At 44.0% G+C, this 20888-nt stretch overlaps 1 protein-coding gene across 1 annotated transcript in view; it reads left to right on the top strand.

Moving 5' to 3' along the window:
• The window catches only part of LOC137369926 (RNA-binding Raly-like protein), a 600853-nt gene that overhangs the window by 448623 nt on the left and 131342 nt on the right, over window positions 1–20888 (top strand). The window contains exon 4 of the mRNA XM_068031670.1: window positions 726–889. Within this exon, the coding sequence (XP_067887771.1) occupies window positions 726–889 (164 nt within the window). The remainder of the gene's footprint in view (window positions 1–725; window positions 890–20888) is intronic.

The raw sequence follows: 20888 nt of genomic DNA, 5'->3' as shown, positions 1-20888 counted from the left end.
TCCTTGGAGATCTAGCTAATCAGCATTAAATTTAAAACAGGCTCCTAACTTGCACTGTAGCAGCCTGATTTAAATATGATAAAGTGTCCCAGCTCTCAAAAGAGGGACGCAGACACATAACCTCCCGCTGCAGAAATGGCAACAGGTACATGTGCAGAGAGTTGACATCCTGTTATGCAATTTTTAATGTCTAAGTTAAAAGTGGGAGCTAAATAACAACTGCTGCCACGTCCAAATATTCCCTGCCCACTAACCCTACCTCACCGGAATTCTACTCTTTGGCTAGACTCCCCATGTGCAAGGCCTCAGGAGACTGAACAGCAATTGATATAAAATTGCTATGCAGTGGCTGGATTGCACTTATTTTCTGCTTTGCTGAATTTGACAATATGACAAAACAACAGATGGCATCACCCAAATGACAAACCCCTGACTATATCATTGTCACAATCAAAATGAGGTTGCAGCCAAAATGGAACTGAAAGCTCACCATATGTTTTTGTCATCCATGTTAACTGGCAATCTCAAATATTGGAGTATAAAATTGAGAAGCTATGAAGTCCCTGAAGTGCACTCATCAACAAGTGGCTTAGTGTGGCTGGAGTCATTTATTGGAATCATTTTAGTGTCTCGTAAACTGGAGTAAAGGTGCTAATTTTGTAACTTAAATATAGAAGTAAAGCCATAGTTGCATCTTGCATTCTAAAAGTAATTTTTTTTTCCAGGATGTTTGAATACCATGGCCGTGTTCCACCACCACCTCGTGCTGTTATACCAATAAAACGGCCACGTGTCACAATACCGGTCACGCGCAGAGGAAAAGGTGGCTTTCCCATGAAAGGAGGTCCACGGTCTACAATCACGGGGACAGCTTCCGCAGGACCAAAATGTAAGCCTCTGCTATAAATGAATGTGCTCGGTAATTACAATTTTTGGAAAGTCTTCAACTGTGCATCAGCATAAATGCTATCTCAGCGATAGATATCATCTCTGCCTCTTTATGCTTGTAAAATATTTTTCTTGAAAATGTTAAGATAATGGAAAATTTCTAAAAATACTCACTATGGTTCAAATTGCAATTTTTGGACATGAGGTAATTTGGGAATGTGTGTCCAGTTGGCATTTGTTTGGGTTTTTAATAGGCAATAGGTAATGTCATTGTACAATAAGCAGCAAGTTCATCACATCTGGGAGAAAGCACTGCCTAGGATGAAAATGCAATGCGATGAAACAGATGGTCTCTCTCTGTTGCACTGGGGCCTAAATCCATTAGCGTCTCAAACTGTGCACAATCCCAATAGTGCACCATTGCCTTCGGACTTTAGAGCCACAATTTAAGTGTTCTGCAGGCGCCAGTCAACTGCCACAATACAGCTCACCTGTCTGGGCCAAACTAATTTTGGCTGGCACTGAAGTTCACAGTAAAGTCCAGGGGAGAGGTAGGGTGGAAAGCAAGTGATAGCAAGGGGGTTGAGGGCTGTCCGTCAGCGCCCTACAGTTGTTTTGTGGAGTCAGGAGGAACACTCCTCCTTTCAAAAACACAAAGCTCAAAATTGCACAAAGTTTTGAGGCCTCTTTTTGAGTTACCTTCAGCAATACCATTATGGACTGCTGGTTAGGCAGCTTAAAGACCCAGAAATACTGATCAGAGCTGGTGCACAGGCTCCAACATTAGGAGTCTGGGTCTGAAATGAAGCCAAAAGCTTCATTTTAATATTGAAATGTTTCCTGTACTCTTTTGAGGCAAATGCCAGGGCAGTCTAAAACTAATAAATTGGTTACATTTATGCCCATTCCTGAACTTCCACTCCAGTCATTTTTTTATTTCTTCATGGGATGTGGGCATCGCTGGCTAGGACAGCATTTATTGCCCATCCCTAATTGCCCTTGAGAAGGTGGTGATGGGCTGCCTTCTTGAACCGCTGCAGTCCTTGTGGGGTAGGTACGCTAACAGTGCTCTAAGGAAGGGAGTTCCAGGATTTTGACCGACAACGGTGAAGGAACGGCGATATCCAAGTCAGGATGGTGTGGGCTTGGAGGGGAACTTGCAGGTGGTGGTGTTCCCATGCATCTGCTGCCCTTGTCCTTCTAGGTGATAGAGGTCGTGGGTTTGGAAGGTGCTGTCTAAGGATACTTGGTGCATTGCTGTCGTGCATCTTGTGGATGGTACGCACTGCTGCCACTGTGTGTCGGTGGTGGAGAGAGTGAATGTTTGTGGATGGGGTGTTGAACAAGCGGCCTGCTTTGTCCTGGATAGTGTCTAGCTTCTTGCGTGTTTATGAAGCTGCACTCATCCAGGCAAGTGGAGAGTATTCCATCACACTCCTGACTTATGCCTTGTAGATGGTGGACAGGCTTTGGGGAGTCAGGAGGTGAGTTACTTGCCACAGGATTCCTAGCCTCTGACCTGCTCTTGTAGCCAGGGTATTTATATAGCTACTCCAGTTCAGTTTCTGGTCAATGGTAACCCCCAGGATGTTGATATTGAGGGATTCGGCAATCATAATGCCATTGAATGTCAAGGGGAGATGGTCATTGCCTGGCACTTGTATGGCGTGAATGTTACTTGCCACTTATCAGCCCAAGCCTGAATATTGTGCAGGTCCTGCTGTAATTCTACATGGAATGCTTCAGTATCTGAGGAGTCACGAATGGTGCTGAACATTGTGCAATCATAAGCGAACATCCCTACTTCTGACCTAATGTTTGAAGGAAGGTCATTGATGAAGCAGCTGAAGGTAGTTGGGTCTAGGACACTACCCTGAGGTTCACCTGCAGCGATGTCATGGAGCTCAGATGATTGACCTTCAACAACCACAACCATCTTCCTTTGTGCTAGGTATGGCTCCAACCAGCGGAGGGTTTTCCCCCTGTTTCCCGTTGACCTCAGTTTTGCTAGGGCTCCTTGATGCCATACTCGGTCAAATGCTGCCTTGATGTCAAGGGCAGTCACTCTCACCTCACCTCTTGAGTTCAGCTGTTTTGTCCATGTTTGAACCAAGGCTGTAATGAAGTCAGGAGTTGAGTGGCCCTGGCGGAACCCAGACTGAGCATCGCTGAGCAGGTTATTTCTAAGCAAGTGCCGCTTGATAGCACTGTTGATGACACCTTCCATCACTTTACTGATGATTGAGAGTAGACTAATGGGGCGGTAATTGGCCAGGTTGGACTTGTCCTGCTTTTTGTGTACAGGATGTACCTGGGTAGTTTTCCACATTCCCTGGTAGATGCCAGTGTTGGAGCTGTACTGGAACAGCTTGGCTAGGGGCATGGCAAGTTCTGGAGCACAGGTCTTCAGAACTATTGCCAGAATGTTGTCAGGCCATAGCCTTTGCAGTATCCAGTGCCTTCAGTTGTTTCTTGATATCATGAGGAGTGAATCGAATTGGCTGAAGACTGGCATCTGTGATGCTGGGGAACCTCTGCACCTCATGGATGCCCAGTTTTGCATTGCTAGATCTATTTGAAATCTATCCCATTTAGCACAGCGGTAGTGCCACACAACACGTTGGAAGGTATCCTCAATGTGAAGGCGGGACTTCGTCTCCACAAGGACTGTGCAGTGGTCACTCCTACCAATACTGTCATGGACAGATGCATCTGCTGCAGGCAGATTGGTGAGGATGAGATCAAATATATTTTTCACTCTTGTATGTTCCCTCACCACCTGCTGCAGACCCAGTTATGTCCTTTAGGACTCGGCCAGCTTGGTCAGTAGTGGTGCTATCAAGCCACTCTTGGTGATGGACACTGAAGTCCCCCAGCCAGAGTATATCCAGCGCCCTTGCTACCCTTGGTGCTTCTTTGAAGTGGTGTTCAACATGGAGCAGGACTGATTCGTCAGCTGAGGTGGAGGTGGGGGGCGGTAAGTGGTAATCAGTAGGAGGTTTCCTTGCACATGTTTGACCTGATGCCATAAGACTTCATGGGGTCCAGAGTCGATGTTGAGGACTCCCTTCGGACTATATACCACTGTGCCACCACCTCTGCTGGGTCTGTCCTGCCGGTGGAACAGGGTATACCCAGGGATGGTGATGGCGGTGTCTGGGACATTGTCTGTAAGGTATGATTCGGTGCGTATGACTGTTTCAGGCTAGTCTGTGGGACAGCTCTCCCAACTTTGGCACAAGCTCCCAGATGTTAGTAAGGAGGACTTTGCAGGGTCGACAGGGCTGGGTTTCCAGTGCCTAGATCGATGCCAGTGGTCCATCCGGTTTCATTTCTTATTGACTTCATACTGGTTAGATACGACTGAGTGGCATGTTAGGCCATTTTAGAGGGCATTTAAGAGTCAACCACATTGCTTTATGTCTGGCGTCACATGTAGGCCAGACCAGGAAAGGACAGCAAATTTCCTTCCCTAAAGGCCATTAGTGAACCAGGTAGGTTTTTACAACAATTGATAATGGTTTCATGGCCATCATTAGACTAGCTTATTTTTAATTCCAGTTTTATTAATTGAATTCAAGTTCTATCTTCTGCCTTGGTGGGATTCGAACCCATGTCCCCAGAGCAATCATTCGTGTCATCATCATCTGTAGTCCCCTGTACTGTGGGGTAAGATATTTCTATGCTTTCTGGTAGGCTCCGCTTTGCCACTGCGCTTTGTGTAGCTGGGTGCTGCGCCCGAGGTCCGCTATGACTTTCCCACACCAGTCCATCTATTATTTAGTTGATTCAAGGGACAATGTCACTTGTACCCTCCCATGTCTCTCTCCTGCACAGGTAAGAGATTAGAATGTGCTGTTCCATAGCAGAACTTCCCAACCACCCGGATTCCCCCACCCCTCCCCTGCCACCCCAGGAACCTCCGCTTGGGAGCCAGCAGCATGCTGAGTTTCTGCACTTCTGAACTAAAACGGAGGAGACTTTCAGAGAGGTTAATTCGGCTACAGATAGACTCACGTAAAAATTAACAGGGAGCCAAAAGGATAACGTTGGCCCTTTCAGCATTAAGCTGGGGGAAAAGTTTGATGTATACAATACTTTGAGTCATCTAGAAAGCTAAGAGCAAAAGTAATAGAAAGCAGTTCCACGAAGATGGACTACCGAGGAAACACATTAGTATGTCGCAGGATGAAGAGATCAACAATATCAAAGGCAGTGGAAAGGACAAGGGGTATGGGAGCAACTGCTTATCATGATCATGGTCACAATAGATATCATTTATGACTTTGACAAGAGCAGTGCAGCAGACTGATAATTAGATTTCGGAGTCTCGAACAAGCTGTGGTACAAGATGTGTGCAAAATTGCCCAGCAATGACACAATGTAATACCTTGGTAAGGGAGGAAAGGTCAGAAATAGGGCAGTAATTGGAAAAGGATGGATGGGTGGAAGGTAGATGTTTTACGAAGAGGTTAATATGCCAGTTTTGAAGCAGGAAGGAACAATGCTAGAGGTTAGTTTTTAATTTATTCATTTCATGGGATGTGGCATCACTAGCGAAGACAGCATGTGTTTCCCATCCCTAATTGCCCTTGTCTACCGAATTCAGAGGGTGGTTAAGAGTCAACCACATTGCTGTGGGTCTGGAGTCACGTGTAGTCCAGACCAGGTAAGAACGGCAAATTTCCTTCCCTAAATGACATTAGTGAACCAGATAGGTTTTTACAACAATCGATTGTAGTTTCATGGTCACCATTACTGAGACTAGCTTTCAATTCCATATTTTTAAAATTAATGAATGAATGAATTAATTAAATTGGAATTCCACCAGCTACCATAGTGGGATTTAACCCGTATCCCCAGATTATTAACTTGGGTTTCTAGATTACTAGTCCAAGTGACATTACCACTACGCCACCGTCTCCCGGTTGATATCGTCATTTTGGGTTGATGCAGAAAGGTAGGGTGCTCAAAGAAAAGGAATGGAGTTGAGGGAGCATGGTGAAATAGATAAGGTGAGTTGATGACAAATATCTATGGAATAAAGGTGGAGTGGCGGATGAGACAGTTTGGAGGAAGGAATAAATAGATGAAAACTGAGGAAGAAGAAAGGGGCAGAGCAGACCATTTCTCTGAGTAATGTTAATTTTAGCCATGGAGAAGTTCATTAGCTCCTGAATTTCAAAGATAAGAGAAGGCAGGAGATAGACGATAGGGTAGACATTAGATAGTGTCGAATAGAAGTTTGAAGTTACTCCTACTCTTGTAGATAATTTTGTGGCCTGTAAGTGATTCATATTTGATTTGGTCTGTGATACACAGAGACTAGAGGGAGCCTTGTTCCAAAGTACATCTGTTTATTACAGTTAGAAAATGAGGTACATGACAAGAAGTAAAGAAATTAAAATGCAATGGTTATACTTGCAGCATAGTCAAAGACAGATACAACCTGTTAATATCTACGAGGTTTTAAGGTGATCGAACCTAAATGGTCTTGTGGTGATACATGAGGACATTCTACCACCTGTGCTCTAAGTCTAAGCTTTTATACATTAAAAGCATAAAATATTTTTATTCCTAATGGTCCTTGTGCCCCGGGAGGTTTCCCATCAATCATATCCTTTGTCTCTGCCTAACAGCCATCAGTTCTATTACCTCATCTGAGATAACACCCAGCACTGAAACTCCCAAGGCCTTCTTCTCTCTCTTTCTTGTGGCTGATGTAAAAGTAGAGCAACAACTGTAATTTTACATTCAGGTAGTTAAGTTAGATAATTGTGTCAGGAGTAGCGGAATGTATCACTGTGATGCCTCCTTTGTATTTGTGCATCAGGCATTACATGTTCCATGGTCTATTCTGGGTGATCATAATCGCACACTGGAGAGTTTTTAATTTTCCATTTGTGCATCAAGTATCTGTATCTGCCACGGTTTGTTCATATGCAATTTAGGGTTGACCATAAGCTCCATGCAAGATTAAAGCCAGTGATCTTCTGTGTTGGGTCTTTCACAAGGTATTTGTTTTTATTTATTCTTTTTCAGGATGTGAGCATCATTGGCAGTGCCAGCATTTATTGCCCATTCTACATTGTCCTTGAGAAGGTGATGGTGAGCTGCCTTCTTGAACTGCTGCAGTCCTTGTAGTGTGTGTGTACACCCACAGTGTTGTTGAGGGAATTCTAGGATTTTGACAAACGACAGTGAAGGAACAGTGATATATTTCCAAGTCACGGTGGTGTGTAACTTGCAGGGAAACTTGCAGGTGGTGGTGTTCCCATGTGCCTGCTGCCCTTGTCCTTCTAGGTGGTAGAGGTCACTGGTTTGGAAGATGTAGTCGATGGAGGCTTGGTGAGTTGCTGCACTGTATCTTTTAGATGGTACACGCTGCTGCCATGGTGCGCTAGTGTTAGAGGAAGTGAATGTCTAAGGTAGTGGATGGGGTGCTGATCAAGCAGGCTGCTTTGTCCTGGATGGTGTTGAGCTTCTTGAGTGTTGTTGGAGCTGCACCAATCCAGGCAAGCGGAGAGTATTCCACCACACTCCTGACTTGTGCCTTGTAGATGGTGGAAAAGCTTTGGGGAGTTGGGAGGTGAGTTACTCACCACAGAATTTACAGGCTCTAACCTGCAGTTTAATGTCAAGGGGAGATGGTTAAATTCTCTCTTGTTGGAGATGGTCATTGCCTGGCGCTTATTTGGCACAAATGTTAGTTGTCACTTATCAGCCCAAGACTGAATGTTGTGCAAGTCTTGCTGCAGCGGGCACAGACTGCTTCATTATCTGAGGGGCTATGAATGGGACAGAACACTGTACAACCATCAGCAAACATCTCCACTTTTGACCTTATGATGGAGGGTAGATCAAAGATGAAACAGTTAAACATGGTTGAGCATAGGACACTGCCCTGGGGAACCCCTGCAGCAATGCTCTGGAGATGAGATGATTGGCCTCCAATAGTCACAAACATCTTGTGACTTCTTGTGAACTTCATTCAGCTTTCTAAGCTTCATCAGGGTTGAAGTCACATTGTCGAAGGTTAAGCATGGTGGATGGGGACACGTTTGATTTCCTTGATTTGCTAGAGTCCCCAGGGGGTTGTAGATTTGCAGAAAATGGAAAGGGGGGAGATTTGCAATAGCATGGTCAGCCAGGGTGTTGGAGTCGACTTGAGTGATACATTGCAGTGTTCAGTTGGACATCAACAAGTCAACCAGTGCACAATACTCAGCTACAGAGTACACAAGGGCCATTGCTGATGTCCAAAGCACGATGCTGATGTTTACAGCTTCTCCTTGCCAGTTTCTGGACCAGGTTGACCCTCATCCCTGCCTTGGTGCTACCTTCTTCAGTGGTTATGGAAGTTTAGCGAGCGGTCCATCTTCACTCCGAGATAAGTCGGAATTTTTTTTTTAATTCATTCATGGGATGTGGGCAACGCTGGCCAGGCCAGCATTTATTGCCCATCCCTAATTGTCCTTGAGAAGGTGGTGGTGAGCTGCCTTCTTGAACCGCTGCAGTCCATTTGGGGTAGGTATACCCAGTGTGCTGTTAGGAAGGGAGTTCCAGGATTTTGACCCAGCGACAGTGAAGGAACGGCGATATAGTTCCAAGTCAGGATAGTGTGTGATTTGGAGGGGAACTTGCAGGTGGTGGTGTTCCCATGTATTTGCTGCCCTTGTCCTTCTAGTTGGTAGAGGTCGCAGGTTGGGAAGGTGCTGTCGAAGGAGCCTTGGTGCATTGCTGCAGTGCATCTTGTAGATGGTACACACTGCTGCTACTGTGCGTCGGTGCTGGAGGGAGTGAATGTTTGTAGATGGGTGCCAATCAAGCTGGCTGCTTTGTCTTGGATGGTGTCGAGCTTCTTGAGTGTTGTGGGAGCTGCACCCATTCAGGCAAGTGGAGAGTATTTCATCACACTCCTGACTTGCGCCTTGTAGATGGTGGACAGGCTTTGGGGAGTCAGGAGGTGAGTTACTCGCCTCAGGATTCCTAGCCTCTGACCTGCTCTTGTAGCCACGGTATTTATATGGCTAGTCCAGTTCAGTTTCTGGTCAATGGTAGCCCCTAGGATGTTGATAGTGGGGGATTCAGCGATGGTAATGCCGTTGAATGTCAAGGGGAGATGGTTAGATTCTCTCTTGTTGGAGAAGGTCATTGCCTGACACTTGTGTGGCGCGAATGTTACTTGCCACTTATCAGCCCAAGCCTGGATATTGTCCAGGTCTTGCTGCATTTCTACACTGACTGCTTCAGTATCTGAGGAGTCACGAATGGTGCTGAACATTGTGCAATCATCAGCGAACATCCCCACTTCTGACCTTATGATTGAAGGTCATGTTGTACAGTATTGTTGCAGAAAGTCACTTTCAGGGTACACTCCGCACCCATGTTATCAAGATGGAATGGAGTGACTGTTTTGTGAGGGTTAGGTTTCCAGAAATGTTCTTCCACTGTGTTTAGGTCCCCATTCAAAATGGTCTCTGTTGTTGAAGGTGCCTACTCGCATTGCCAGGGAAAAGCCATCCACAAATGCAAATTTGTGCAACTTCGTTGACAACAAGTGTTGGCGTAAGTACTGAACCTTGTGGCAGTCCGTAGTTGAGGAATCAGGGCAAACTGACTTTGTCACTCAAATGAACACATAGCCAGTATCATCCATAGCAGGCATAGTGTTTTGAGGCAGGAGATGATCATTGTGAGCTTCAGCAATAGTTTTTTTAAATCCAGATGGCATCGTAGGTCATTGGCAGGGCTAGAAATGCTGTGTGGTCTTGGATTTCATCTGTAATCCAACCTCAATGTGCATTGCAAGGGACAAAACCTGGTCGTAGTATCTGCAATTAGACCGGAATCCTGCTTGCTCTTCAGGGATCACTCTCTAGAGGAGAGCGCTGATTCTCTGTTGGATATGTTCCAGGGGTTTATAGGTTGTAGACAGGGTGATATTGGCCTACAGCGTCCAGGGTAATCAGCTTCCCCAGTTTGAGTGTGGCAATGAAAAATGCCTTCTGGCATGCTTTTGGGATACATTGGGATTCCATGATGTTGATGTACAGTTTTAGCAGCCCTGGGAGTTCCTTGGGGCCTGGTTGATGAAGAAATTCCAGAGGGATACCATCTCAATCAGCCACCTGCCTTTTCTTCTTTGCAACCAAACCCTCCTTCATCTCATCTGTGCCAATGGCTGTGGGGTCTGGTGTAGTTGACGATGGATCTCCTACTTGTCAAGCGGTCCTTTGGTGCGGTCCTACAGTTTGGAGGCTGTAGAATTGCTCTTGACTTTTGACGTCTGATATTCTGTCGGATTAGTGGCTCCGAGACGTTGTAGTCGGGCACAGGCACAGCAACTAGAGTGTGTGAAGTTCAGATCTTCAACACACTCAATCCACCACTCGCATCTGGCTGTGGCTAAAGACTTTATCGGGGCCTTCGCAAAAGTTGAGCTGCCTGACTGGTTGTACTGCTGCCATGGGTCCTGGCTCTCTTTTGTCCAGTAGGGGACATTTTCTTCCCCAGAAGCCACAAGGGATGTTTTTCTTGGTGACAACGGCAGGGAGGCCAACGAACCAATGAATCCGTTGTCACGAGGTTTCAGATCACCTCTTTTCAATGTCTTCCGTACAGCAGTCCAAGACAGCTTTGGCCAGGTTCCACTGGGGCATTTGTGTCAGCAGAATGACGGGGATCTTGATGCTAATGTGGGTATGATGGGCCAATGTCGGCTGTTGGAGAAGTTGGGGAGTACTCTTGTGGGATCTGTGAAGCGTGTTCCCACTTTGATTTTTGGAAACAATGGTGAGATCCAGATTGCAGTTGTATTGCCAGTGAGCAGAGTGGAAAGTTGCTCACTGTTTAGGATCAAAGACCAATTGCAAAATCCTTCATGAGCATCAAGTCCATGTGGTCTTTGCTAGCGGCTTCATTTGTTTCATAGCGCCACCTAGTCTGGTTAAAGTCACCAAAGTATAGGGCTGAGATTAGTGCACTTGAGAGCACTGGCTTCAGCCATTTTGAATTATTGACTTTGTGCACGTTGATAATGTGCAGCTCCCGTATTTCAATGGTACTGGTGTAGGTGAGTTCTTCAGCTGTGGGGGAAGAGATCAAAATTCATGATGGTATTCTTCACATTTATGACTAGGCAATTTTTTTGGATGATAGTAGCTAGTCATGAGGTTGTGTCCATGGATACGGTAGCAGTTGGCCTGTTGGTCATTAGAGACATGGGTTTCTTGGAGCGTGAGGGTGACATTGTTATGCATCTTCAACATGTTTGTGAGGTACTCACGCTTCGCCTAGGAAAGGCAACAGTTGAGATGGCTGATCCTTGTTCCAGGAACTATCTGGCATGTTGCTTGTACCTAAAGAGGGCTTTTCCTGGCTTGGGTTGTTACTCTGAAGACAAGGAGATTGTTCTTCAATGTTCCATCATCGGGTTGATGGCATTTGTCATGATTTCTCACTTAACAGAGTAGTTCCACTCTGAGGCTTCCCTAAAACTATCCTATAAAATATAAGATAACCAAAATGAATGAATACTTCCTCTCAAAATGCTCCAAGGACAGGCTTGACTAGACAGGGGTGTAACTTTAACCCCCAAAAATGGGTGAGTTAGAGTTGGGTAGGAGATTAAAATATTAAAAATGTGAAACAGGAACACAACCCACCACAAACCAGGCCACTTCAGATTTTAATGGAGACTGGACGAGGGGAGAGCAACCAATCCTTTCCTAGGGGGTGGGTTGGTTGTTGAAACTTTTCAAGGAGGCTGCATGCCTCCAGTTGCACAGCATTTCTATTTTGAACCACAGTCTTTTGGGCCTCAGGAAGCCTGACAGGTAAAGGGAGGCTGCATTCATTAGGAAAGTGGCTTTATAGCACTGCTTATGGGCCAGGAAGAGCAGGAGATCATCCTCTAAACCTAATACGCTAATCTGTAAGCATCACCTCATCTCCATGATCCTTCACCAACCACCTCTACATGATCACCGACCCACCCTCAACCCCCATTTTGCCCTCCAATTTCACCCCAAACCCCATCTTTTCCTTCAATTTCACCCTAACCTCCCCATCTCTCCCTCTGATCTTTCCCCAACCTGCCGCCCCCCCTCTCATCTTGCCCTCTGATCCAACTCCCCTCCAATCTCTTTGCGAAACCCCCATCTCTCCCTCCAGGGAGTTAAAAACATGCACACCCTGTAGTTAAAACTCTAAGCTGTTTGGGGAAACCCAGCCATAACTCCTCCCCCTCTGCTTGGAAAGCCAGCCCCAGTAAATATCTGAGCTATGGTTTCAATGTTTAGGTGCCTAGTTAAATTACAAAGTTTATATAGAAATTCTTATTCTAAGATGGAAGCATTTTTCCTAAAATGGAAGCTCTTAGAAAAATGGAAGCTTGCAAAAACCCTTGGGTTACAGGGCCATAGATGGATTATATTAGCGAAAAGGAGAGACAGTAAGTCTTCAGTTGTTCAAGCTAGATTCAGTGATTAATAACCAGGTGTATTTGAACCTATGATCTCAGAGGTTGCTATTGTACTAAGGGGAGATGGAATGAGAAATCGTCCAGCAGCTACTGAAGCTGAGGTGCTTTAGTGCCGATGCAGTTCATTAACATTTTGCTGCAGGTGCAGAAATCAATCGACATTTCATTTCAAACAGGAGGGGCTGGAACACTGACATACAGTTAGGATAAGATTTTAATCTCTGTGATTCAACATGTGTACAGAAACAAAAAGGGAACAGAATGTTGGAGTTGAGCTGTCATGTTGTAGGAATTTGGAATCTGTAGTTCTAACTTATGGTTTTGAAATAGAGACAGGATATATTAATTTTTTTCATGCCTGAATTCCAGTTTAAAAATATATTTTTCTCTTTTTTTAATATTGTCCCCTTATGCTTCACGACATAGGTGTAAAAAGAGGAAGGGGTGGGTGGGAAGGAGATCATTCTCGGGCATGTCCGCCAGTGTTTCCTTGTAAGCAATCAAGCAGACAGAGGATGCATGGTTTTGTAGTAAATGGAAATTACTGATTGCATACGCTTCCTGTGTAACCTACGGTAATGAGATGCATCTATTACTGTTGGTGAACAAAAGTTTTCATAATTTTAGTTTACAAAAATTGATGTCATCCTTTGCCTCAAGTGTACAATCAGTGCACAGAAAATCCTTAAGTATAAAACTCAATTGAAATTCATGAATCTCCCCAAGAACCATTTGAAATAATTTTAATAAGGGTGGTTATAAATAGAACAGTCAGAAATTAAAAAGCGATCTCTTCAGTTGAAGTGTAACGTAGTGAAGTCTGAAGTTAGCAAGTTTACCAGAATTCAGATCAATTCTCTACAGTTTATTTCTGCATTGTTGTATTGCACGCACATTGCAGTGATGCTGATAGATACATAGCTCTTCTGCCTGTTGTCCTTCATTGCCGAAGAAAGATGGAAATTCTCATTTCCATTCACTTGGTAGGAGGCCGTGGTCAGATATTCTGCCTGCTTCCCTATGTCACGGGCTTGGCTGGGGAAGTTACTGGTTTACCTGCCTTTCTTGCTGTATGCGGTCCTCGACAGGACTCGTGCTAGGTTTCCCACTCGGACCTTGAGGCCCCAGACACTTACTAGTGAAATCCCACGTGGGGATTAATTGCCTAACCCAAGATACCCATTTGTTCCATTTGAAGCAGAAGATGTAAAACAAAGGAGTTTTTTCGGCTATCACCAGGCCTCCTCGCCAGTGCCAGTCTGATATTGCAGCTGATAGTTCAGGGTAGGCACTGCTGATGTAGCCACCCCTGAAATTTGAGGTGGAGTCAGCGTCTGTTGTGTGTGGACAGGGGTTCTGGTCTGCTGCACTGAGACTGCTAGAGCAGATTCCCAGTGGTTTGAAGGCCAGTGTCTCTTCAACACTGGCATCAGTTTTGTACATTCATTGACATTTGCCCATTTTTCTGCAAGGTAGTGATGTAAAACATGTAAACATTGCAAGAATATATGTGAAGACCTGTTGGAAGTATCTATTTTTTCCTTCCTATTTTAACCCAATTCATTAACCAAAATTGTTAAAATGACTGCTGAACATTTTTTAAATCTCTGTGACTAAAGGCACAGTTACGTGCTTGCTTAATTCAGATTGAGTGGTGTCCATGCACCCGCTTCCAGCATTTACACTGATACAGCCAACTCCCCTTAGGTCCTGATTTTTGTAGGCCCATTATGCTGATTTCAGGATAAGGGGGTTAGTTGGTTTTAGTTGTGTAAAAGTGGGCAGCCCGTGCATGGACATCAGTCTCCCACATTTGAAACTATTCAAGTACCATTGTGAAAGGCTCTTCCAAGCATACTGAATTAGTGGAATGTTTATTCATTGCCTCCAGGTATTAACTATATTTGATCTGAAGACATGTTCTCCAAAGCTAGCTGTTCCAGTATAGTTACAACATTGGCATCAAAGTGACAATTGTGGAAAATTGCCCAGGTATGTCCTGTCCACAACAAATGGGACAAATCCAATCTGGACAATTACAGCCCCATCAGTCTACTCTCAATCATCTGGAAGGTGGCATCAACAGTGCTATCAAGCAGCACTTACTCAGCTATAACCTGCTCACCGATGTTCAGTTTGGGTTCTGCCAGGGCCACTCAGCTCCAGACCTTATTACAGCCTTGGTCCAAACTTGGGCAAAAGAGCTGAATTCCAGAGGCAAGGTGCGAGTGACTGCCCTTGACATTAAGGCAGCATTTGACCGAGTGTGGCATCAAGGAGCCCTAGCAAAATTAGGGGGAAAACACTCTGTGGTTGGAGTCATACCTAGCACAAAAGAAGATGTTTGTGATTATTGGAGGACATCACTGCAGGACTTCCTCAGGGCAGTGTCCGAGGCCCAACCATCTTCAGCTGTTTCATCAATGACCTTCCAATATAAGGTCAGAATGGGGATGTTCACTGATGATTGCGTAGTGTTCATTAGCATTCGAGACTCCTCAGATTCTGAAGCAGTCCATGCCAGTGTACAGTAAGACCTGAACAACATTCAGGCTTGGGCTGATAAGTGGCAAGTAACATTCGCACCACATTAGTGCCAGGCAATGAGCATCTGCAACAGGAGGGAATCTAACCATCTTCCCTTGACATTCAATGGCATTACCATCACTGAAACCCCCAAGATCAATGTCCTGAAAGTTACCATTGACCAGAAATTGCACTGGACCAACCATATAAATACTGTGGCTACAAGTGTAGCTCAGAGGCTGGGAATTCTGCTGCAAATAACTCTGCTCCAGTCTCCCCAATGCCTGTCCACCATCAACAAGGCACAAGTCAGGAGTGTGATGGAATACTTTCCACTTGCCTGGATGAGTGCAGCTCCAACAACGTTCAAGAAGCTCGACACCGTCCAGGACAAAGCAGTCTACTTGAGCACTGCAGCAACTCGCCAAGGCTCCTTCATCTGCATCTTCCAAACCTGCGACCTCTACCACCTAGAAAATGAGGGCAGCAGACGGAGAGAATACCACCAAGTTTCCCTCCAAGCCTCACACCATCCTGACTTGGAACAATATCGCCATTCCTTCACTGTTGCTGGGTCAAAATCCTGGAACTCCCTTCCTATCGGCACTGTGGGTATACCTACCCAACATGGACTGCAGTGATTCAAGAAGGCAGCTCACCATCATCTTCTCAAGGGCAATTAAGGATGGGCAATAAATTCTGGCTTTGCCAGTGATGCTCACGTCCCAAGGACTAATAAAAATACAGAATATCTGTACAATGAATATAGTAAGCTGACCATTGCATTTCATGAAATCTCAACCTCGGAGGAGCTGATGTTCATGAATAGAGGCAGTAATAATTGAAAACAAAATTGATAATTTACCTGTTCAATTGTGTTAAAACCTACATTTTAATCATGAAAAAAAACATGAAATGGAGGTGAATCAAAAGTGTTTTTATGTTTTTAATGATATAAAGGGGACTTGCTATCAAAAGAGTCAGGCAGATAACTGACAAACACACTAGGCTTAGGAAAATTTGAAATAAAAAACTAAAAGGCTATGGGTCAGCATATTATATGTGGAACTCAGATGGCTGTGATTGAGGGAGACAGAGGCTGGGAATTCTGCAGCGAATAACTCACCTCCAGTCCCCAAAGCCTGTTCACCCTCTACAGGGCACAAGTCAGGAGTGTGATGGAATACTCTCCACTTACCTGGATGGGTGCAGCTCCAACAACACTCGAGAAGCGTTCATTACATACCAGTCAGAGCTCCTGCAATACTTACTCTACTGGCAGGAATATGGGGCCAAGTAGATACTCCTTTCAGCGAGCTGGCATAGGCATCATGGGCCTAATGACCTCCCTCCAAGCTGTAAAAATCTGTGATTTAAATTGTGAAAGATCCACTGCTGACTCCAGTAAATTCTGTATTCAATAGGCTGCTGTCAGTTATTCTATTTAATTCTGTGCTGTATAAAATATGATAATACAAGAAAATGTAGGTTGAGTTCATTACTATATCAATGATATTTCAATTTGAGTTATTGTAATGAGAAAAGGGTTGTTTTAATCCTTAGGCTGTTACATCAGCTTAAAATGGAATTTCAGTCTTCTTTGGTGGCCATTTTCAATATTTTCAAATTGCATATTGTGATAACAAATACTAATATTGCAGAATAAAATTAATAAAATCTTAGCATAAACGTTACAATACTATATTAATATTACTCACAAAATAAAGAGCAATACTTTTTTTTTTGTTTGTCTTATCTCCCCTTTGTCCCAAGTTTCTCACTTGTCCAATCCTCTAGTATTCTTATGTCAGGTTCACTTTTGGCTTATTTTAACTAATATTCGATGTTCCAGGTATTCATTCTTATTTTGCAGGCTTAAAAGTACTTGCCTTATTTTGTATTTCCTATGGCTTACACTTTCTATTTTGGAGATCGGTTCATATTGGAAATATTGACCTTTTAATGGCAGAAAACCAATTTCATTTTATTCACCAATCTGGTGCCAGAGCTCTAAAGCTTGCCGTGGTTATGTCTTTGAGGCAATCAGATCAGGCATGTCAAAGTAGGAAAGACAGCTGCTGCAACTAAGTATCCTTGGACAAAGTAACATATGTTACATAGTTACAAAGTAATATAAAGGGCAGCACAGTGGTGCAGTGGCTAGCACCACAGCCTCACAGCTCCAGCAACCCAGGTTCGGTTCTGGGTACTGCCTGTGCGGAGTTTGCAAGTTCTCCCTGTGACTGCCTGGGTTTCCTCCGGGTGCTCCGGTTTACTCCCACATGCCAAAGACTTGCGGGTTGATAGGTAAATTGGCCATTGTAAAAAAAAATTGCCTCTAGTGTACGTAGGTGGTAGGAGAATTGAGGGAAGGTGGGGATGTGAGAGGGAAAAAGGGATTTAATGTAAGATCAGTATAAATAGGTGGTTGATGGTTGGCGCAGACTCGGTGGGCCAAAGGGCCTGTTTCGATGCTGTATCTCTCTCTGACGCTATATGCACAGTACTGTAAGGGTTAAATCACTAGCTCATTCATTCAAATAGAATATTCAATGGCATTCAACTGTCTCCAATGTGTCTCCTTCCTCGCAGTACATTCCAACCATCCATTGAGTGAAGAACAGCTTTTCCACATCAGTGCTAAATTTGCCTTTCACCTTTTTAGATTGCTGATTTAAAGCTAAACTTATATTGAAGCATCTTCACTGAGATAGAAATTGAAACCATTGCAGAGACAAAGGATTTTAAAGTAAAATTTTTAGACTGTTAGCTTAAGTACTTCTGATCTAGGAAGGGAGTAGGAAATTAGTTGTAGTCTCCACCCAAAGCCTGAATAAATTGTGCAAGTTACAGATGGTTGAATTAATTGCATTTATTCTATAGCCATGGCAAACAGTGGCAGCAGTACAAGATACACTGCAGCAATTCACCATGCCTCCATAGACAGCACCTTCCAAGCCCATGAGCTTCACCACCTAGGAGGACAAGAGCAGTAGATGCATGGGAGCACCACCACCTGCAAGTTCCCCTCCAAGTCACACACCATCCTGACTTGGAACTATATTGCCATTCCTTCACTGTCGCTGGATCAAAATCCTGGAACTCCCTTCCTAAAGGCACTGTGGGTGTACCTAACCAATACGGGCTGCAGCAGTTCAAGAAGGAAGCTCACCACCACCATCTCCAGGGCAATTAGGGATAGGCAATAAATGCTGTCCTAGCTAGCGACACCCAAACCCCATGAATGAATTAAAACAAAAAAAGAGGTAAATGGGTATGATTTAATTTCCATTACAGAGATGTGGTTACAGGGTGACCAGGACTGGGAACTGTATCTTCAGGGATATTTGTCATTTAGGAAGGATAGTAGGAGGGGGAGTGGAGGTGGGGTAGCGCTGTTAATAATCTGTACCTTCGTGAGAGAGGATCTTAGATCAAAGGAGCTAAGAATCAGTTTGGGTGGAGCTAAGCAACAGCAAGGGGCAGCAAACATTGGTGGGAGTTGTTTATAGGCCACCAAACAGTAATGGTAATGTTGGGCATGGTGTAAATCAGGAAATTAGTGCTGCATGTAGCATGGGCAATACAGTAATAATAGATGACTTCAATTTACATATAGTTTGGGTAAGCCTAATTAGTGCTAATGCTGTGGAGGATGATTTCCTGGAGTGCATACGAGATGGGTTTCTGGAGCAGTAAGTTGAAGAAGCAGCTAGGGATTGGGCTATTTTAGATTTAGTACTATGTAATGTGAAAGGGCGAATTAATAATCATGCTGTAAAGGAGCCATTAGGAAATAGTGACCACAATATGATAGAATTATACATTAAGTTTGAAAGAGATATAGTTCATTCTGAAACTAGGGCGGCACAGTGGTGCAGTGGTTAGCACCGCAGCCTCACAGCTCCAGCAACCTGAGTTCAATTCTGGGTACTGCCTGTGCGGAGTTTGCATGTTCTCCTTGTGACCGCGTGGGTTTCCACCGGGTGCTCTGGTTTCCTCCCACAGCCAAAGACTTGCAGATTGATAGGCAAATTGGCCATGGCAAATTGCCCCTAGTGTAGGTAGGTGGTAGGAAAATTAAGGGAAGGTGGTAGGGAATATGGGATTAATGTAGGATTAGTATAAAATGGGTGGTTGTTGGTTGACACAGACTCGGTGGGCCGAAGGTGTTGTATCTCTCTATGACCTAGGTCTTAAATCTGAACAAAGGAAACTATGAAGGGCAAGTTGGCAATGTTGGATTGGGAACATAGATGAAAAGGTTTGAGGGTAGACAGGCAATGGCTAGTATTTAAAGAAGTATTACATGGTTTACAACAATTATATATTCCTCTGAGACACAAAAATGCATCAGGAAAGGTGATTCAACTGTGGCTCACAAAAGAAGTTAAAGATTGCATTTGGTCAAAGGGCGTGGATTATAAGGTGACCAGAAAAAGTGGTAAGCCCAAGGATTGAGAGCAATTTAGAATCCAACAGAGGATAAAGAAACTGATAAAGAAAGGGAAAAGAGAATATGCATGTAAGCTAGCTAGAAACATAAATGCGGCCTGTAAAAGCTTCTTTATGTATGAGAAAAGAAAAAGATTAGCAAGGTGGAGACAGAAGCGTTTGTGCTGGAGAATAAGGAAATGGCAGAGAGAGATTAAACAATTACTTTGTCTCTGTCTTCACGGAGGAACACATAGAAAATCTCCCAGAAATACGAGGGAACCAAGGGACTTGGAGAAATGAGGAACTGAAAAAAATTAGTATCAATAAAGAGGTAGTACTCAAAAAAATTAATTGGATTGAAAGTTGATAAATCCCCTTGACAAGATGAGCTACATCCCAGAGTATTCTAGGTTATCATTCAAAATTCTATAGATTCTGGAAGTGTTCCTCCAGACTGGAAAGTAGCAAATGTAACCCCACTATTTAAGAAGGGAGTGAAAGAGAAAATGGGGAACTACAGATCTGTTAGCTTGATGTCAATAGTAGGGAAAATGTTAGAATGTGTTATAAAGGATGAGATAACTCTGGACACTTGGAAAATAATGGTATGATTGGGAAGAGTCAACATAGATTTATGAAAGGGAAATCATGTTTGACATGTTTCTTTCATGGGATGTGGGCATTGTTGGCAAGGCCAGAATTTGCTGCCCATCCCTAATTGCCCTTGCATACTGAGTGGCTTGCTGGGCCATTTCCGAGTCAACCACGTTGCTGTGGGTCTGGAGTTGCATGTAGGCCAGACCAGGGAAGGATGGCAGATTTCCTCCCCTAAAGGATATTAGTGAGCCAGATGTATATTTATGACAATCGATGATAGTTTCATGGCACCATTATTGAGACTAGCTTTCAATTCCAGATTTTTTAAAACATTAATTCATTGAATTTAAATTTCACCACCTGCCATGGTGGAATTTGAACCCATGTCCCCAGGACATTAGTCCAGGCCTCAGAATTTCTAATTCATTGACATTACCACTGTGCCACCATTTCCCCCACTTGTAGTATAGAGAAAGGAGAACCAGTGGATGTGGTGTATTTGAATTTCCTGAAGGCTTTTGATAAGGTCTCACACAAAAGGTTAGTAAACAAAATTAGAGTACATGGGATTTGGGGTAATATACTGCTATGGATTGAGAATTAGTTAACAGATAGAAAGCAGGGAATAGGAATAAATGGGTCAGTCTCGGGATGGCAGGCTATTACTAGTAGGGTACTGCAAGGATCATTGCTTGGGTCCTAGCTTTTCAATCTATATAAATGACTTGGATGTGGAGACCAAATGTAATATTTCCAAATTTGCTGATGACACAAAACTAGGCGGGAATGTAAGTTGTGAGGAGGATGCAAGGAGGCTTCAAGGGATTTGGACAGGCTAAGCGAATGGGCAAGAACATGGCAGATGGAATATAATGTGATTAAGTATAAAGTGATCCACTTTAGTAGATAAAACACAAAGACAGAGTATTTCTTAAATGGTGAGAGGTTGAGAAGT

The sequence above is a fragment of the Heterodontus francisci genome, chromosome 5 (genome assembly GCF_036365525.1).
Source record: "Heterodontus francisci isolate sHetFra1 chromosome 5, sHetFra1.hap1, whole genome shotgun sequence".
In the NCBI taxonomy this organism is placed as follows: Eukaryota; Metazoa; Chordata; class Chondrichthyes; order Heterodontiformes; family Heterodontidae; genus Heterodontus; species Heterodontus francisci.
This window is presented reverse-complemented; position numbering and strand designations above follow the sequence as displayed.